Source organism: Ipomoea triloba, chromosome 4, assembly GCF_003576645.1.
Source record: "Ipomoea triloba cultivar NCNSP0323 chromosome 4, ASM357664v1".
NCBI lineage: Eukaryota > Viridiplantae > Streptophyta > Magnoliopsida > Solanales > Convolvulaceae > Ipomoea > Ipomoea triloba.
The window spans coordinates 25,139,655-25,155,567 of record NC_044919.1 but is presented as its reverse complement, the minus strand read 5'-3'; the positions used below and the strand labels follow the sequence as shown (position 1 = coordinate 25,155,567).

General features: G+C 35.0%; 1 protein-coding gene across 1 annotated transcript; it reads right to left on the bottom strand.

The window, feature by feature from the left end:
- Positions 1 to 2,430: 2,430 nt before the first annotated feature.
- Positions 2,431 to 3,949, bottom strand: LOC116016053. Its single transcript, XM_031256217.1, has 5 exons — positions 3,682 to 3,949; positions 3,539 to 3,593; positions 3,315 to 3,437; positions 2,764 to 3,085; positions 2,431 to 2,676 (listed from the first exon to the last, which is right to left on the bottom strand). Exons 1-5 carry the CDS (start codon positions 3,947 to 3,949, stop codon positions 2,431 to 2,433), a joined length of 1,014 nt encoding a protein of 337 aa, XP_031112077.1.
- Between the last annotated feature and the right edge of the window lie 11,964 nt (positions 3,950 to 15,913).

The window sequence follows — 15,913 nt, the reverse complement described above, 5'->3', positions numbered from 1 at the left end:
AATTATATGGATGTAAAAAAAAATGGTGATTTGCAAATATGTTGATATGACAATAGAATATACCTTTTGAAAGTCAGAGTGAATTGTAGAATACAGATTGTCTTATTAATTTCTAGATTATACTATCATAAGTAATTTATACTTGACAATTTGTATAAATGTGTTGATACAATAACGACACAAACATGAAGAGGTTAAATATGGACACGACCCGTTATAGTTGATTAACATGTTGGAGTTCTAAACATGAACATGATTTTTGAATAAGTTGACACAATAGACACGTTTAGTTAACAAATTTTGGGTCGACACAACACGGTATATCATGATAACCTGTTTAGAACTCATTTGACATGTTAATATAATTTCTTTTTATAAAATAAAAATTTTATTTTTAAAAAAAAAATTAAATTAAATCTAACAAAATAGTAAGAAATATTCAATGTATAGCATACCATAATATTCCTAAAATGATAAAAGAGTAAATTATCGAAATGGTCACCCGACTATTGAAAAATTACCAATTTGGTCCTCGACATATTTTCGTGCACAAATAAGTCCTTAACTATGAAAACTTTCACCATTTTGGTCTTCCGTTTGTGCAGTCGTTAGTAGGTCGTGTAATTGGAGGTTATTCACGTCATTTCGCACTAAAAGACCTAATTCCCTTCGTATTTAATTGATGAACCCTATTTCAATCCATTCATGCTTTCTAGCTACTGGTTTCTCTTGCTACTGGGTTCCCTACCACTGAAGTCGCGCTCAACAATCGCACAAGGATACTACTGATATGCAAGGTAGGTATGCCAACAGCGAGGAGAGTTCTTATCGTTCACGGGTTTACAATGGAGAGGAAAGATCTATATCTTATTGTCAGTGTGGTCAAAGGTTGAAGGTGCGGACATCGTGGACGGATCAAAACCCGGGAAGAAGATATTGGGATTGTGAATATGATAATCGAGTAGTAATGATCGTTTTTTGGTTATACTGATTTTGTTTTGGGTAAATTGATTTTTTTTTTGTTTTGTACACAGGGGAGGGGTGTTGGTGGTTGTGGATTTGTGAGATGGTTTAACCCTCCAATGTGTTCAAGGTCCAAGATGATTATTCCTGGGTCGCTAAGAAGAATAAACCAAAATGACCAAGAAAATGAAGCTCTAAAAGTGAAGATTAGAAAGGCATATAATTCCAGTGTGAAAATTAAAGTTATTGTGGTTATTGTATTTGTTTGTGTAACAATGTTACTATTTAGTAGTTGGCGGTTCAAGTGTAATTGTGTTGGTGTTAAATATTTAACTTAACAGTGTTATGTAAGTATGGTCAAAAATTGCCCAAATGTTGTGACATTGGCTGGGAATGTTGAATTTATAAATGCTTTTGAATGCTCAATGTTAGAATGGTCAAAAACTGGCAGCATGTGATAATGTGTGAATGAATATGCCAAGCTGCCAATTGTTAGAATGGTAAAAAGCTGTCAACATTTGCCAATGTGTAAATGAATGTGCCAAACTACCAAAAATATATTCATTCATTAATAGGCCAAAACACTACAATCCATTACAACAACATAGTGCCAAAAACATGCCCAATTGTTCCATTCAAAACTGGCCAAAACAAGAACATTATTACATTACAATCCATTACAGCAACATAGTGCCAAAAACATGCCCAATTGCCCTATTACATTAACATAGTGCATTCAAGAACATAGTGCCTGTTTTCAAAAAAGAACATAGTGCCCTATTAAAACTACACCATTGTTCCATTCATAAACTGGAAAAAATATATCCATTCAAGAACTACTGCATTGTTCCATTCTAAAGCTGCCAAAATATATATATCCAAAAAATAAAGCATTGATCCATACACATCCTAGTCTATATCAATAGGGGCATTTCTATTTCCACCATGCTTAGACTTAAACATCACAGTTGATCTTGTCCTGTATTTCCAGCCAATAACAATCCTTGATTTTGTCATTCCCAATGTCTTTTGTTTCTTTGCATGGGGTGCACTAGAAGTTTCATCAAGTTGTTTACCCTTGCTACCATGAACTGTTGTCTTTTTTCTTTTTGGAGGTTGGCCATAACTAATCCTCACACCATGGGAAGTAACTTTCATTCCCTCATCTTGATTGTTATCAGTTGTGAGTCCTACAAGGTAATTTATGTAATCAACAAGAGTATAAATAAACACAATACAATACTACAATGTCATTTTGGCATACAAGCTTATCAATTACCTTTAATTTGAGAATTAACATCTTCAACAATCGGGTAAGTGTTGTCTCCTACACTTAATAAAGGATCAACTACAATATAGGAGTCAATAGTTAGCATGTCTTCCACCAGTTTGAAAATATTTGATCAAAAACAATATAGGAGTCAAAACTTACTTGTGTATCTTCTTCTGAAACTGATTCAAAATCAGCTAGTGGGATTTCTTCCAGACTTGGCAATTGGGTTGCTGGAATGGGACCTTGGACTGCTGGACTACCACCTTGGGCTGGCTGGGCTGCTGGAGTGGGATCCTGGGCTGCTGGAATGGGATCCTGGGCTGCTGGACTGTCACTCTGGATTTCATGGGCTGCTGGAATGTCACTCTGGACTTCATGGGCTGCTGGAATGGGATCTGGGCAACTGGAATATCACCTTGGGCTCTTTGGGCTGCTCTTCTCTGCTTACATGTTATGGTATTACTTTATTTAGTTAAAAACAGCAAATATTCAAACTTTGATTGGAATAAAAGTATTAACTTATTTACCTTAGGGCACCTCCTACTATTATGCCCTATTTTCTTGCAGATTGAGCAATATAGTGTCACGGCGCTTCTTGAAAACCGAATTCCATCTTTTGTTATTTCACCAGCAGATTTCTTCCTCATTTTTCTAGGCCTGCCTACCTTTTTACTAAACAAAGGAGGAAGAGGGGGCTCGCTATCAGTGTATGGCCATTCTTGAGGCCCAGCCATAGGGTGAATGCTACCAGAGTAAGCTTTCTTGTAATTCTCAATACTGTAGCAATCATCAACAAAGTCATGCAATGGGGCCTTTCCAAACTTGACCCAAAGAGCACAAATTACATGCCTGCAAGGTATGCTAGTGAGTTGCCACTTCCTACATAAACATGTCCTAATTCCAATGTCAACTTGATGTTGTTCAGTAGCTCCCTTCACTTCAAACAATACTTCAGTGCTTTGGTATGCCCAGTACCCTCCTGTTGCTTTCTCAAACACATCAATTTTCTTACATATTGCTGGACATATTCCAATTGCTTGCCTGCTTTCTACATTCAAATAGCCTGAGCATCACTTACTTCCTCACTATCTCAAGGAAGTGTATTAGAGTGCTATCTCTTGCATCTAATATCATAGCATTAAAGCTTTCACATATGTTATTCACAAGCATGTCACATTTGGCAGTTGATGAGAAATGTGATCTAGACCAATGAGATGGATGTTTATCACTTAACCATTCAAATGCCCCCACCCCCACATCTAATGACTTTAACTCCCTTAGAAATGTTGTAAATGTACTTACAATTGTGGCTCTAGCAGCCTTCCATAGTGCATTTCTGATTGTCTAACCTCCAAACCTAACCACCATCATATTGCCATGCAAATGTCATACACAAAACCGATGACTAACCAAAGGTAGCTTTTCCTCAAATGCAGGGATAAGACCTTTCTGCTTGTCAGACATGAAGGTATATAGATGTTGAGACCCATAGTCAATCTCAAGGTCCCTTGCTAAGAGTCCCAAAAACCAGCACCAAGATTCTTTGTTCTCCCCTTCCACTATGGCATATGCAATAGGGAATATACTTTCATTCCCAATAATACCAATAGCAGTGAGCATCATCCCTCCAGCTTTATCCTTAATGTGAAACCCATCCACTCCAATCAAATTTCTACAATACTTGAAACCAACTTTACAAGCATCCCAGCACATTTACATCCTAAGGAACCTCTTACTACCATCATACTCTAAGTCAAATAACTTAACCTCACAAGTTGTCCTCGGATTTGTTTTTTGGATCTCTAAATAGTAACTCCAAATTTTGTTGAAATTGTCTTCAAGCTCACCCTTGATTTCTTGCTTAGCAAAGTCCATTGCCTTGTAGGCTTGCCTTTTAGTTAAGGAATGGTGTTCACCAGTACAAACAGTCTATCTAAATTCCTTCATTTTCCAGTTACTATTTCCTGCAATTTGTGTCTTCCATCTCTTTGCAACAAATGATGAAGTTATAAACTTATTGTCATCAACCCATGGACAGTTACTATGAGCATCATTCAGAACAGTGACCCTCCAAAAGCCTTCATCATGCTCTTTTCTACATGTAACATGCCACTGACAATTCACTTGGGTACATATAGCTACACATCTTACCTTATCATTCTTTTTATATTTCAGCTCTTTTCCATACTGTATAGCATATGTTTTCACTGCAGTTTTGAAATCTTCTTTACTTAAAAAAGATCTACCAAGCCACAAAGGAGATGGCAGATCAGGAGGGGGAGGATTTGGCCTAACAGATTCACCCAAATTCAGTTCACCATATGATAAATCTACCTTAGTATTTGTAGGAACCTGTTCTGCAACTTCAGTTTATGGAATTACAACATTTCCCTCACCAGCATACTCCACTTCTGGATCTATAAACTTCAAAAACTCAGAATCATCAATCACATAATCACTATCTTCAAACTTGTCAAGCTCATCTTCTAAATAATCTCCACTGTCATACTCTTCATCTGTACTCTCAACTTCTCCAACCACTCCTTCATCAGTCTGAAAAGCTTCTACCTCAACTTCACCCCTCTCATCTTCTCCAAGCACTCTAACAATAACCCAAATCTCCAAAACCTTAGGTCTTACAATATAGTTCACCAAGTTCCAAGCCTCTAAATCCAATATTAACTCAATCAATTCACTATCAGTCTTAGCAAAGCACCTACATCCCTCTCTCTTATATCCCAACTGTTCAACTCTTTCCCATAAAGTTATTAATCCCCATTCGTCATAGTCCAAGTCAGAAAACCACCTAACACTGCCTCCCACATATTTAGGTGGGTTACCCATCTCTATCCAACCACCATGCCTTAATTTCACTTTGAAAGTATTATTATCTTTACCACCTACTGTAAAAAATGCAATAAGTAACACCACAAATTTACACACTTTAAAATTAACACCTACTGTAAACAATAGGGAATAGAGTAACATCCCACTAAAATTAAATAAAGCTACTGCAATAGATGTTCATGGTCCACATGTGCTTAAAGCTACTGAATTAAAAGACAAAATGGACCCCATTACAACTATATTCAAACAACAGAAATGCAAACACAAATTTCCAGTCAATGGTGGTCCCCATTCCAGTAAAGGTACTGCAATTCAACAACACAAAAGCTACTGCTACATGACACATTTTTCCAGTATAACTCACACTATTTTCCTAGAAATGCACACAGATAATAAAGTTATTGCACTTCAAACTACTGCTACACATCCCCCTTGTAAAATCACCTTTATCCCTCTACCCATTACCCAATAATGTCACCACAACAACAACAATGGTCCCTATGCATACGGAACCATAACAAATTTCTACAACCAAACACACAATATAATTTAATTCATACCTTACTAGTTGCAAGTGTGTCTATCGACGAACTAGAACCTGGAGCTTGCATTGCACTATGAACCCGCACTTCAACACGCACTAGAACACGAACTACAACCCAGACCTTTCGAATAGGAGAATGTGACCAATTTACACAAGCTTCGTCGGTTGTTTCTCCATAGGAGAATGCGACCAATTTACAGTTTTGGTTAAATTATTTGGGGCTTTTCACCGTTCTCTGTAAAATGGCTACGCGGGCAGTCCGGGCTGCCTAGTTATGGTGCGAAATGACATGAATAACCTCCAATTACACGGCCTACTAACGACTGCCCAAACGGAGGACCAAAATGGTGAAAGTTTTCATAGTCAAGGACTTATTTGTGCACGAAAATATGTCACGGACCAAATTGGTAATTTCGCAATAGTCGGGGGACCATTTCGGTAATTTAACATGATAAAATAATATAAAAATCATAACTAACACTAATTTTAATTGTTTAATTAAATGAGTTCTTTACAGGTTAATTAAGCAGGTTAGCTCATTAAGACACAAAATTTTAGAAAATTTTTCTTTCGCTCCTTTCACAAGTTTCTCTCTAGGGTTACACTATTTTAGGGTTTCAGTCGTTTTTCTCTTTCTGGTAGTCATGGCGACTTTCGACATAGAGTGGTGGTTAAAGCTATCGGATGTTTTCTTGACACGTGGGTTAAAACTAATGAAAGGAAATTTGATGGTTCCATGTGAACATTCTACCGAGTTTGAGTGTTGACCGATGTGACAAATCCATTAAAAAGCATATGAAACTGAAGAGGGATAACGATTCCTAGTCTGTTGTGGATTTTCGGTTTGAAAGACTAACAACTTTCTATTTTTTTGTGTAAATTAATTGGGCATGGGAACAAGTTCTGCATAAAAGCTCTACAAGGTATTGATTCGACTGTTGAGAAATTGTATGGTGCATATTTGTGTGTAGGATCGAGAAGAATGGTTCCTACTATTGGCTAGTGATAGATTACATCGAAATCCAATATTGAATGATAAAACTGGAGGTCTCCTGGAGCGGAGGCTGTTAATGTGCACACGGAGGTCCATGAGGGGAGTACCAACTTTATACATACTGACAAGGGTAAGGAACCACAAGTTCTGCTCCCGTTGTCAATTGTTGTTCTTAGGAGCCATAAGGATCATGAGGTGGCTATTACTAAGATTGTTGTGACCGAATAAAAGAGAAGGTTGGAGATTGAGGTTGAAGAAAGTGGTAGGAGTATTTCTTATATGGACGGTGAGACCTTGGTGCTAAAAAACGGGGATGGGGCAAGCTTTGCTCAACAGGCCCACCTAGAATTAGGAGTCTCCTTGTTGCTAAAAAATGGGGATCAGACAGGCTTTGCTCAGCAGGCCTGCCTAGAATTATGAGTCTCCTTGCGTGGAATTGTCGAGGGCTTGGTAACCCAATGGAAATTCATGTACTAGTGGATATCATCCATGTGAGGAGGCCAAATGTGGTATTTTTTTATGGAAACGTTTATGATAAAGCAAAAAATGGAACCGATAAGAGTGCAACTGGGTTTTTAGAATATGTTTGTGGTTGATGCTTGCGGTCATTGAGGGGGGTTGATTTGTTATGGAATGACGAGATACTCAAGTAATCATATTGATTCAACCGTGCCCTTGATATTGGCAGCCCGAAATGGAGGTTTACTAGCTAATATGGCTACTTAGAGTAGTCCTGAAGGAGAGAATCATGGTAACTACTTTGAGGTTTAGCTGGTTTGAGTATAATGCCATGGGTGATTATGGGGGACTATAATGATCTGCTGCACCAAACTGAGAAGAGAGGGCACAACCCTCACCCTAATTAGCTAATTACTAGTTTTAGCGAAGCTATAGCGGATGGTGGTCTCTAGGATTTTGCGTTTATAGGCAATCAGTTTACTTGGGAGAGATCTTAGGGTACTTTGGATATGGTTGAGGAAAAACTCGACTGAATCCTCACTACAGACTCTTGGTTTATGTTATATGAAGGTGCAAAGGCTTGCTCATTGACTTGCCCGTATAGTGATCATTTATGGCTTGTCCTCACACTAGTGGTAATTATGAATGGCACCTGCTGTCGTCGATTCTCTTTCGATAATATGTAGATACGGGAAGATAAATGCATGGAGATTATTATTAACAATCGAAACTGAACCACGGGGATTAATGTGTTGGGCCGTATAGAAGCGTGTGGTATTGATTTATGGAGGTGGGGCAAAAGTTACAATAAAGAATTTCAGCGCAAGATTGACTTATGCAAAACTTGTCTGGATCACCTTCGTATGAGACGTGTTTATCTTTGCTTAATCAACAACATATCTATTGGAAACAAAGAGCTAAGGAACATTGATACAATGAAGGAGATCTTAACACAAAATATTTTCATAATGTTGTTAAGTCCAGAAGGCATTGAAATCAGATTAAGAAATTGAGGAGAGAGGACAGTGTCATGGTTGATTCTATGGAGGAAATGTGAGAGGTAGTGCTGGACTATTTTACAAATCTGTTTACAACTTCTCAATGTGAAATGGATGAGGTTTTGGATTGCATAACGTCTCGTTTGAAACCTGAGGAAAGTACCACATTGCTTAGACCGATTAGTGCAGAAGAAGTACACCATGCAGTTTTCCAAATGCATCTCGATAAATCTCCAAGTCCCAATGGGTTGGGGTTGGGGTTGGGGTTTTTTCAGCATTTTTGGGACATTGTTGGGAATGATGTGACGATGTTCTGTAGGAATTTTGTGGATTTAACCAAATTGCCAACAAAGGCCAATGACACTTTCATAGTTTTAATCCCGAAAAAAGCTAATCTAGACTCAATGAAAGACCTTCACCCGATTGCTTTTTGCAATGTACTATATAGAATTACGACCAAGGTATGTGCTAACCGATTGAAAACTATGTTGAATGGTCTTATTTCACAAGCTCAGAGTGTATTTGTTCCGGGATGATTAATATTTGATAATATCATGCTTGCGTATGAAACTCATCACTTCCTGAAACGTAAGACTCAAGGAAAAAAATGCGTTGGTTCTTTGAAAGTTGATATGAGCAAGACATTTGACCATGTTGAGTGGCAGTTTTTAAAAGGGGTGATGTTGAAAATGGGGTTCGATAGGAAGTGGGTTGATTTAATGATTGAAACTGTTAGCTCAGTTAAGTATCACGTTTTGCATGAGCAACAACAATTCGACCCAATTATTCTGGGAAGAGGCTTCCGGCAAGGTGATCCCCTTTCTCCATATCTTTTCCTATTTATTGCTGAGGGATTAAGGGCTTTAATTGATCGACAAATGATACAAGGTTCGTTGCATGGTGTATTTGTTGATAGAGGGGCCCCGCCAATTTCACATCTTTTATTTGCAGATGATTGTTTCCTTTTTTTTTCTGTGCAAATGCAACTAAAAGTGCAAAGATGAAATGGGTTCTGGATGTTTATTCGAAGGCCTCAGGTCAACAGATAAATTTTGACAAGTCTATGGTGTTCTTTAGCTCTAATGTGCAGCAGCAAGTTCGTGATAATGTGGTCACAATTCTAGGCTTGCGAAAAGGTGATACCTCAGAGAAATATTTGGGTTTTCTTTCATTAGTTGCCGGGGGAAAAAATGAAATACTTGGTTTTTTAAAAGGGAAAATTTTGAATAAGGTCCGAAGCTGGATTGCGAAATTTTTGTCACGCGCAGGGAGGTAGGTTCTCTTAAAAAATGTTATTCAGGCATTGCCCTCTTATGCCATGATGGTTTTCTTATTACCTATAGGTCTGTGCAAGGAGATGGAGATAATGATGAATGAATATTGGTGGACAGACACTATTGGCAATGGCAAACGGATTCGATGGAAAAATTGGGTAAGTTTATGTAAATGAAATTTGGGGGTGGTATGGGTTTTCGCAGACTTCATGAGATGAACTTAGCACTCTTGGGTAAACAAGCGTGGCGTTTATTGACAATGCCGAAATCACTTATGGCCCGTGTCTACAAGGCTCGTTATTATCTATCATCTTTGTTCTTTGAGGCTAGAATTGGTAGCAATCCCTCATATATATAGAGGGGGATGATGGAGGTGCAACATCTGTTGAAAAACGAGTGAAGAAGATGTATTGGCAATGGAAAAACAACAATAATTGGTAGTAATCCTTGGCTGTCGGATGAGTTAAACCCCAGGTCACGACTTTGCTGCATGAATCTATTGCACAAGCTCCAGTTTCGTCTCTTTTTAGTATGCATGGCGCCGAGTGGGATACTGAATTTGTGCATGAAATTTTCGAGCCTAGAGATGCCGAGTTGATCCTTAATCTCCCGATAAGCAGAAGAGGACCACCAAACTCGTGGATATGGGCTGCTGATGCTAAAGGGCGATATACCGTCAAATCTTGTTACAGAAAGTTGTTAGGGGAAGTCAATGATACTAGACCCTTGACGAAGCTATGGAATTTGCAGGTGCCTCCCAAAGTAAAGAGTTTTTGCTGGAAATTAGCTTATGAATTCCTTTCGCCCTGAATGCTATACATGTTGCTTGCTCACTATTGTGTTATTTGTGTCAACAACAATAGGAGATGACTTTTCACATCTTCGCTGACTGTCGTGAAACCAAAAGACTTTGGAACATTATAGGGCTGCCGGTTATCTCTCACGGTAATGGTAATATCTCCAACTATTTTTTTGCAAATATCAGTAATCTTACGGGAAATTGCTTAAGTAAGTTTATTTGTTTGTTGGGGTCTTTGGTGTAGCAGGAATGAGTTTGTGTGGAAGGGCACCACTTATGAGATGAACACCATGTTGCATATATGCTGCTTTATCTATGTGGACTAGTTGGAAGAATGTTAATGGTTTGAATGAGCCATACACAATGTCAAATACTGGTATGGAGCAATGGAGTCCATCGACACAAGGTAGGCTAAAACTCAACACGGATGTGGCAATGGATTTTAATAATTCTATTATGGGAATGGGTTGGATTATCCTTGATGATGAAGGTCATTTTATTGCACCAAAAGCCAAGAGTTATGTTGGATCTTTTAGGGTTAAAGACGCTAAAGCTGAGTATCCGGAAAGCTCTTAGCTGGTTTAAGGAGTTGGAGTTAGGGGATGTGGATGTTGAAACTGATTCCCAACTTGTATTTTATGCTTTATCGTCTAAGTCTTTTTTTTTTTTTTTGAAAACTATCGTCTAACTCTTTTAATTCTTCGTTTGGTCTTATTATTGATGATGTAAAAGAAACTACATCCCAGATTCATGATGTAATTTTTCTTTTTGCTAGTCGATTTGTGAATCGTGCTGCCCATGCTATTGCTCGGGAAGCTGTTTCTGAGTCAGATTGCGGGGAATGGTTGTACTCTCCTCCTTTGTTTCTTGTGAATATTCAGGCTTCTGATTTTATGCATTAAGTTTTTATCCTTAAAAAAAAATAAAAAACAAAAATTTTTTAAAAAATTTAGCGGGTCGACCCATTAATGACTTTGGACTAGTACTGTCAAAGCGGGCCGGTCCGCCCCATTAGGCCCACCCCACTGCGGGTCTAATCTCTGGCGGGTTTTTGCAGGTCAGCCCGAGGGTTTTTTTTTTTTTTTGTAATAATTCTTGTTAAATTCAAAGTTCAAAACAATAAGTAGAGTCTACAAATACTAACATTGCGAATTTGCAATCCAACATTATAATCTAACAAAAATTAATATTAATTCAAAGTTCAAAAAAGTAAGTAAAGCCTGCAAATAATATTAATTTTTTTGTGTTTAAAAATTTTAAAAATTACATTTTATAAAATATAATATAATATATATATATATATATATATATATATATATATATATATATATATATATATATATTACACAGCAAGGCAGTACGCTGCCTTGCTGGGTAACATTATATATATAACATATAAATAAGGCAGGGTACTGCCTTGCTCTGCAGCATATGTATATATTTTTTTATTTTTTTAATTAGGGGCTTGGCACGCAGCCCATGCGGGTTAGCCCACGCGGGCTGCGGGCCAAGTCCGTTAAGCCCGTAATTTTTTGGGTCGTTTTTCTTGTGGCCTTAACCCTTCCTATCGCAGGGCGGGTGCTGGTCAGTTCGCGGGTTTCAGTCCACTTTGATAGTTATATTTTGGACACGTTAAGACTAAATACTAACGTAATATCGTTATTTTTGTGTATGATTTTGTGTCGTGTTAATGTGTCACAATTTGTCGGGTATAATCAATATCATGTAATAGAAGTGTTGTTTGTGTACTTTTGGTACTTACTTAAATTACTGTACGTCTCTTTTTATATATCATTACTACAGTATAAGTTTCAACTCTTTTTAATATAAAATATTATAAAGTAGAAGGTTTTTTTTTTCTTCTTGATTTTTGAAAACTGATTTGTTACATTAAATTTAATCTGTGATAAGAACATTATTTATGCCTTAATTTAAAGCCAAAACAAGCAAAGGAAATTGTGATTACTAAATTAATTTTATAAGTAATTAGTAGCAATAATCGTAGTTTCTTGATTATTACAATAAAACTATTTGATTATGAAGAAAATATTGGGGAAAGAAAGTAGAGTTTGTGTTTGGACATGTGAAAATTAAAATACTGGCTTGGGAAAAGAATTGCCGAAAGTTTTCTGTGATGAGTCATGTTCCATCCACTTAACATCTCTTTTACGCCTACGTAGCCGAGTTAGTAAATTTTTTTTTTAGTGATGAGAGAAACTTTGTAGTCATTACTTGAGTGTGTGTAGTAGGCAAATTCTGCCAGCAAAATACTACAATAAAGTGTATCGGTCTAGGTTTTTCATATTTGACCGTTCAAATCAAGAAGACCAATTAACCGTTTTCATTAACAATTAAATTTAGAACATTATAATTACTAAGTTAAGTATCCAATCAACTTGATTGGGTTGTCCGGTAGTTTGCCAATCAACTTGATTGGGTTGTCCGGTAGTTTGCAGATGTTTAATATGATGATTGGGTACATAGTAATTTCCAAGGGCTTTAGATATTTGTGGAGCAGTGTACGATTGGCCTGTCTTGTTTGCATCGCCAAATTTAGAGTGACGATACATGTGAGGTTACAACAATACATGTTTGTTTTTGTCGCCAATTCTCAGTGGTATTAACACTACAATTAATTGATTACTTGCAATTTGTACCATTTCACATTTCACGCAACTCCCGACATCACTTTTAGGACAATTACCTTTTTCGTTTTTTTTTTTTAATTATTTGTTTCTAATCGTTTTAATTTGTCATTATTACCATTCTTCCTAAAAGGTCGAATCTCCAACCCCAACTCCCCAAGGGCTCTCCACGCTCGACCTGACAAAGCATCTGAGAGGATGTAAATCATGATAACTCAACTAGATTTTTGCTTACTACACACAAAAAGTCCCTCACTTTGAGAGGTTGCCTACGCGCTGCCGCTGGTGAGACTCGATTGCTAGTTGTCACTATTACGATTGCAATATGTCTCATAACTTTTTAAATGAGTTGTAGTTTCAGTTGTTAGAGCAACAAAATTATTAAATTATGATAAGATTTTTGTTAGTACATATATTTTAGGGTGTGTTTGGTTTGAACATAGGAATCAAAAATAAAATCAAATATTTGGTAATTGGAATAGGTTTTGGTGAAAGTATTTTGTATGTTTGGTAGTAGGGTGAAATAAGAAGAATGATTACTAATATTAATATTTGGTTATGCATGACCTTATAATCGGAATAAAAGTTTTTAAAATTTAAAAACAAATCAAGATAATTGATCGGAGTAACAATGAAATGAGTAGGAAATGCAGTGAGAAAGTCAATAAAGTGAGGTGGCAATGAAATGAGGATGGATAAGGCTGAATTAATGGAATAATACCTTATTTAAATTAATTAGGTAATTAGTTTTGTAATTATAGGGGCAATCAAATTTTATACCCACGTTTTAAAACGTTGTCAACCAAACAATAATGTGTATGACTTTCATTCCCATTTAGGGAGTGTTTAGTTCAAGTTATACAACATAACCCGGGGTATGTGATATTCCAAAGCTTGCATTCTCATCTTTGGCTTATGCTATCTTATGTTCAATTCCCCCCCTCCCCCCCCGCCCCCCCCCCAAAAAAAAATAACATTCCCTAAAGAATGCAATATACCGTACACATCGAATTTTGAAGGGAATGTGATTTCATCACAATTCTTATGTTATTTAAGATTACCATGGATATTTATAAAAAAAATTCATTTTAATTTTAATTATTATAAAATATATATTTTATACTAACTTATTATATGTATCATATTTAATTATTTTTGTAATTATATATTTTATTTTATTTTTTATTACGTCATATTAGATTATGAAATAATTTCTAATCACATCTTTACTTTTGATATTTCATTTGCAAAACAAATAATTTGCAATTCCTTCCCTAAACTTTTCCTCTTCAATCATTGTACATCATCCTTGGTTTTTTTTTTTCCTTATATGAACATGTTAAAATCAAGTTTATTATTTTGCAAATGAAATATGAATACTGAAGAAGGTTATAAAGAATAAAAATAAAAAGTTGGGGAGTATTAAAATACCTATATACTAAATAAAATCTTAAAATAATTTAAGAGTTCTATTACTCTAGTGACTAAAATTATAACTTATTTGAAAATTTAAGAGTTTCAACGACAAAATTTAAAAACTAAAATAATTAGCGGGGAATAATTGACGAACTAAAAACAATTTTTACCGTCACTTTGTTTGTTTGTTTGTTTTTTTTTTTTCGTTTCTTTGTTTTTGTCGTTGTTGTTTATGATGTTGTGTTTTGGGGTTTTGGTGATGATTGTCCACCATATACTGTAATAAGGACAATTCTAATTTAAAATATCTACATATATATATATATATATATATATATATATATATATATATATATATATATATATATATATATATATATATATATATATATATATATATATATATATATATATATATATATATATATATATATATATATATATATATATATATATATATATATATATATATATATATATATATATATATATATATATATATATATATATATATATATATATATATATATAATTGTTTCACCAGTATTATCCTTAAAAATTTATCTACGTACACGACGACCGTAGTAGAATTCAGGGAGTATTATGAAACTTGAAGATGTAATTAGAGGAATATCGGTATGAAGTTGGCAAAATTTTTTGTATGAGACTATCCCACGAGTCTCAATTCTTGAGACATGTCAGGTCATGAGAATTTGAATCTTATGGTATATGAGTTTAGTAATATTATTTACTAAAAACTGTTGATTGCAATTTTGTTATATAGAGTATGAGTGTTACATTAAAGTTATAAATGATTATATATAATGTTGATTGCAATTTTGTTATATAGAGTATGAGTATTACATTTAAGTTATAAATGATTATATATAAGGTTTAAAGTATTGATTATATATGTAATTCTGCTATGTAATGACACTTTATTTCCTGCATATTATCTATTATAGTTTTTATATAAAGTACTACATTTATGCTATAAGGTATTTTATATATTTTATATAAGGCTTAAATTGCCAAGGACCTTGTGGTCCAGTGGCATCAAACCTTTCTCTTTATACGGGAGGTGGTGGGTTTGAGCTTCAGTGGAAGGAGGTGGTGGGTTCGAGCTTGGGTAGAAAAAATGGCGGTCAACTTATCTAATCAAATAGATGGTTAAGATAATTCAGATTAATATTATTAATAGAGATTACCTTACTTTTATGATTATCCGTTAACTTTTAACTTACCATTAATTTCTATAAGAAAGGTCTTAGGTTCGAACCTCAAATCAATCAAATTTGACATATTTAAGTTTCTCATATGTATTTACTCTTATTAAATTAAATAAATTAGTAGCTACAACAAAAAATGATACATATGTATTTCTTTAATGTAGAATTATGTGTCTACAATACCTTTATTTGAAAAAAATTATTCATTATCAAAAAATTAAATTAAATAAGAGAAATAATTTCATTAGTTATATTGTCTTTATTTTCTCTCATGCAAAGATTCTTTACATTCAAATTTATCAATTGATATTCATTACATTGTCCATTATCTTATTTTTACAATATCTTGTAATTAAATATCAAAGTTATAGTACAAAATAATGTTATATATTTATTTACCAAGTATTTTATTAATACTATGAATTTTTTTAAAAAAATAATTTGAAGCTAATTATATTAACTACTTGGTGAT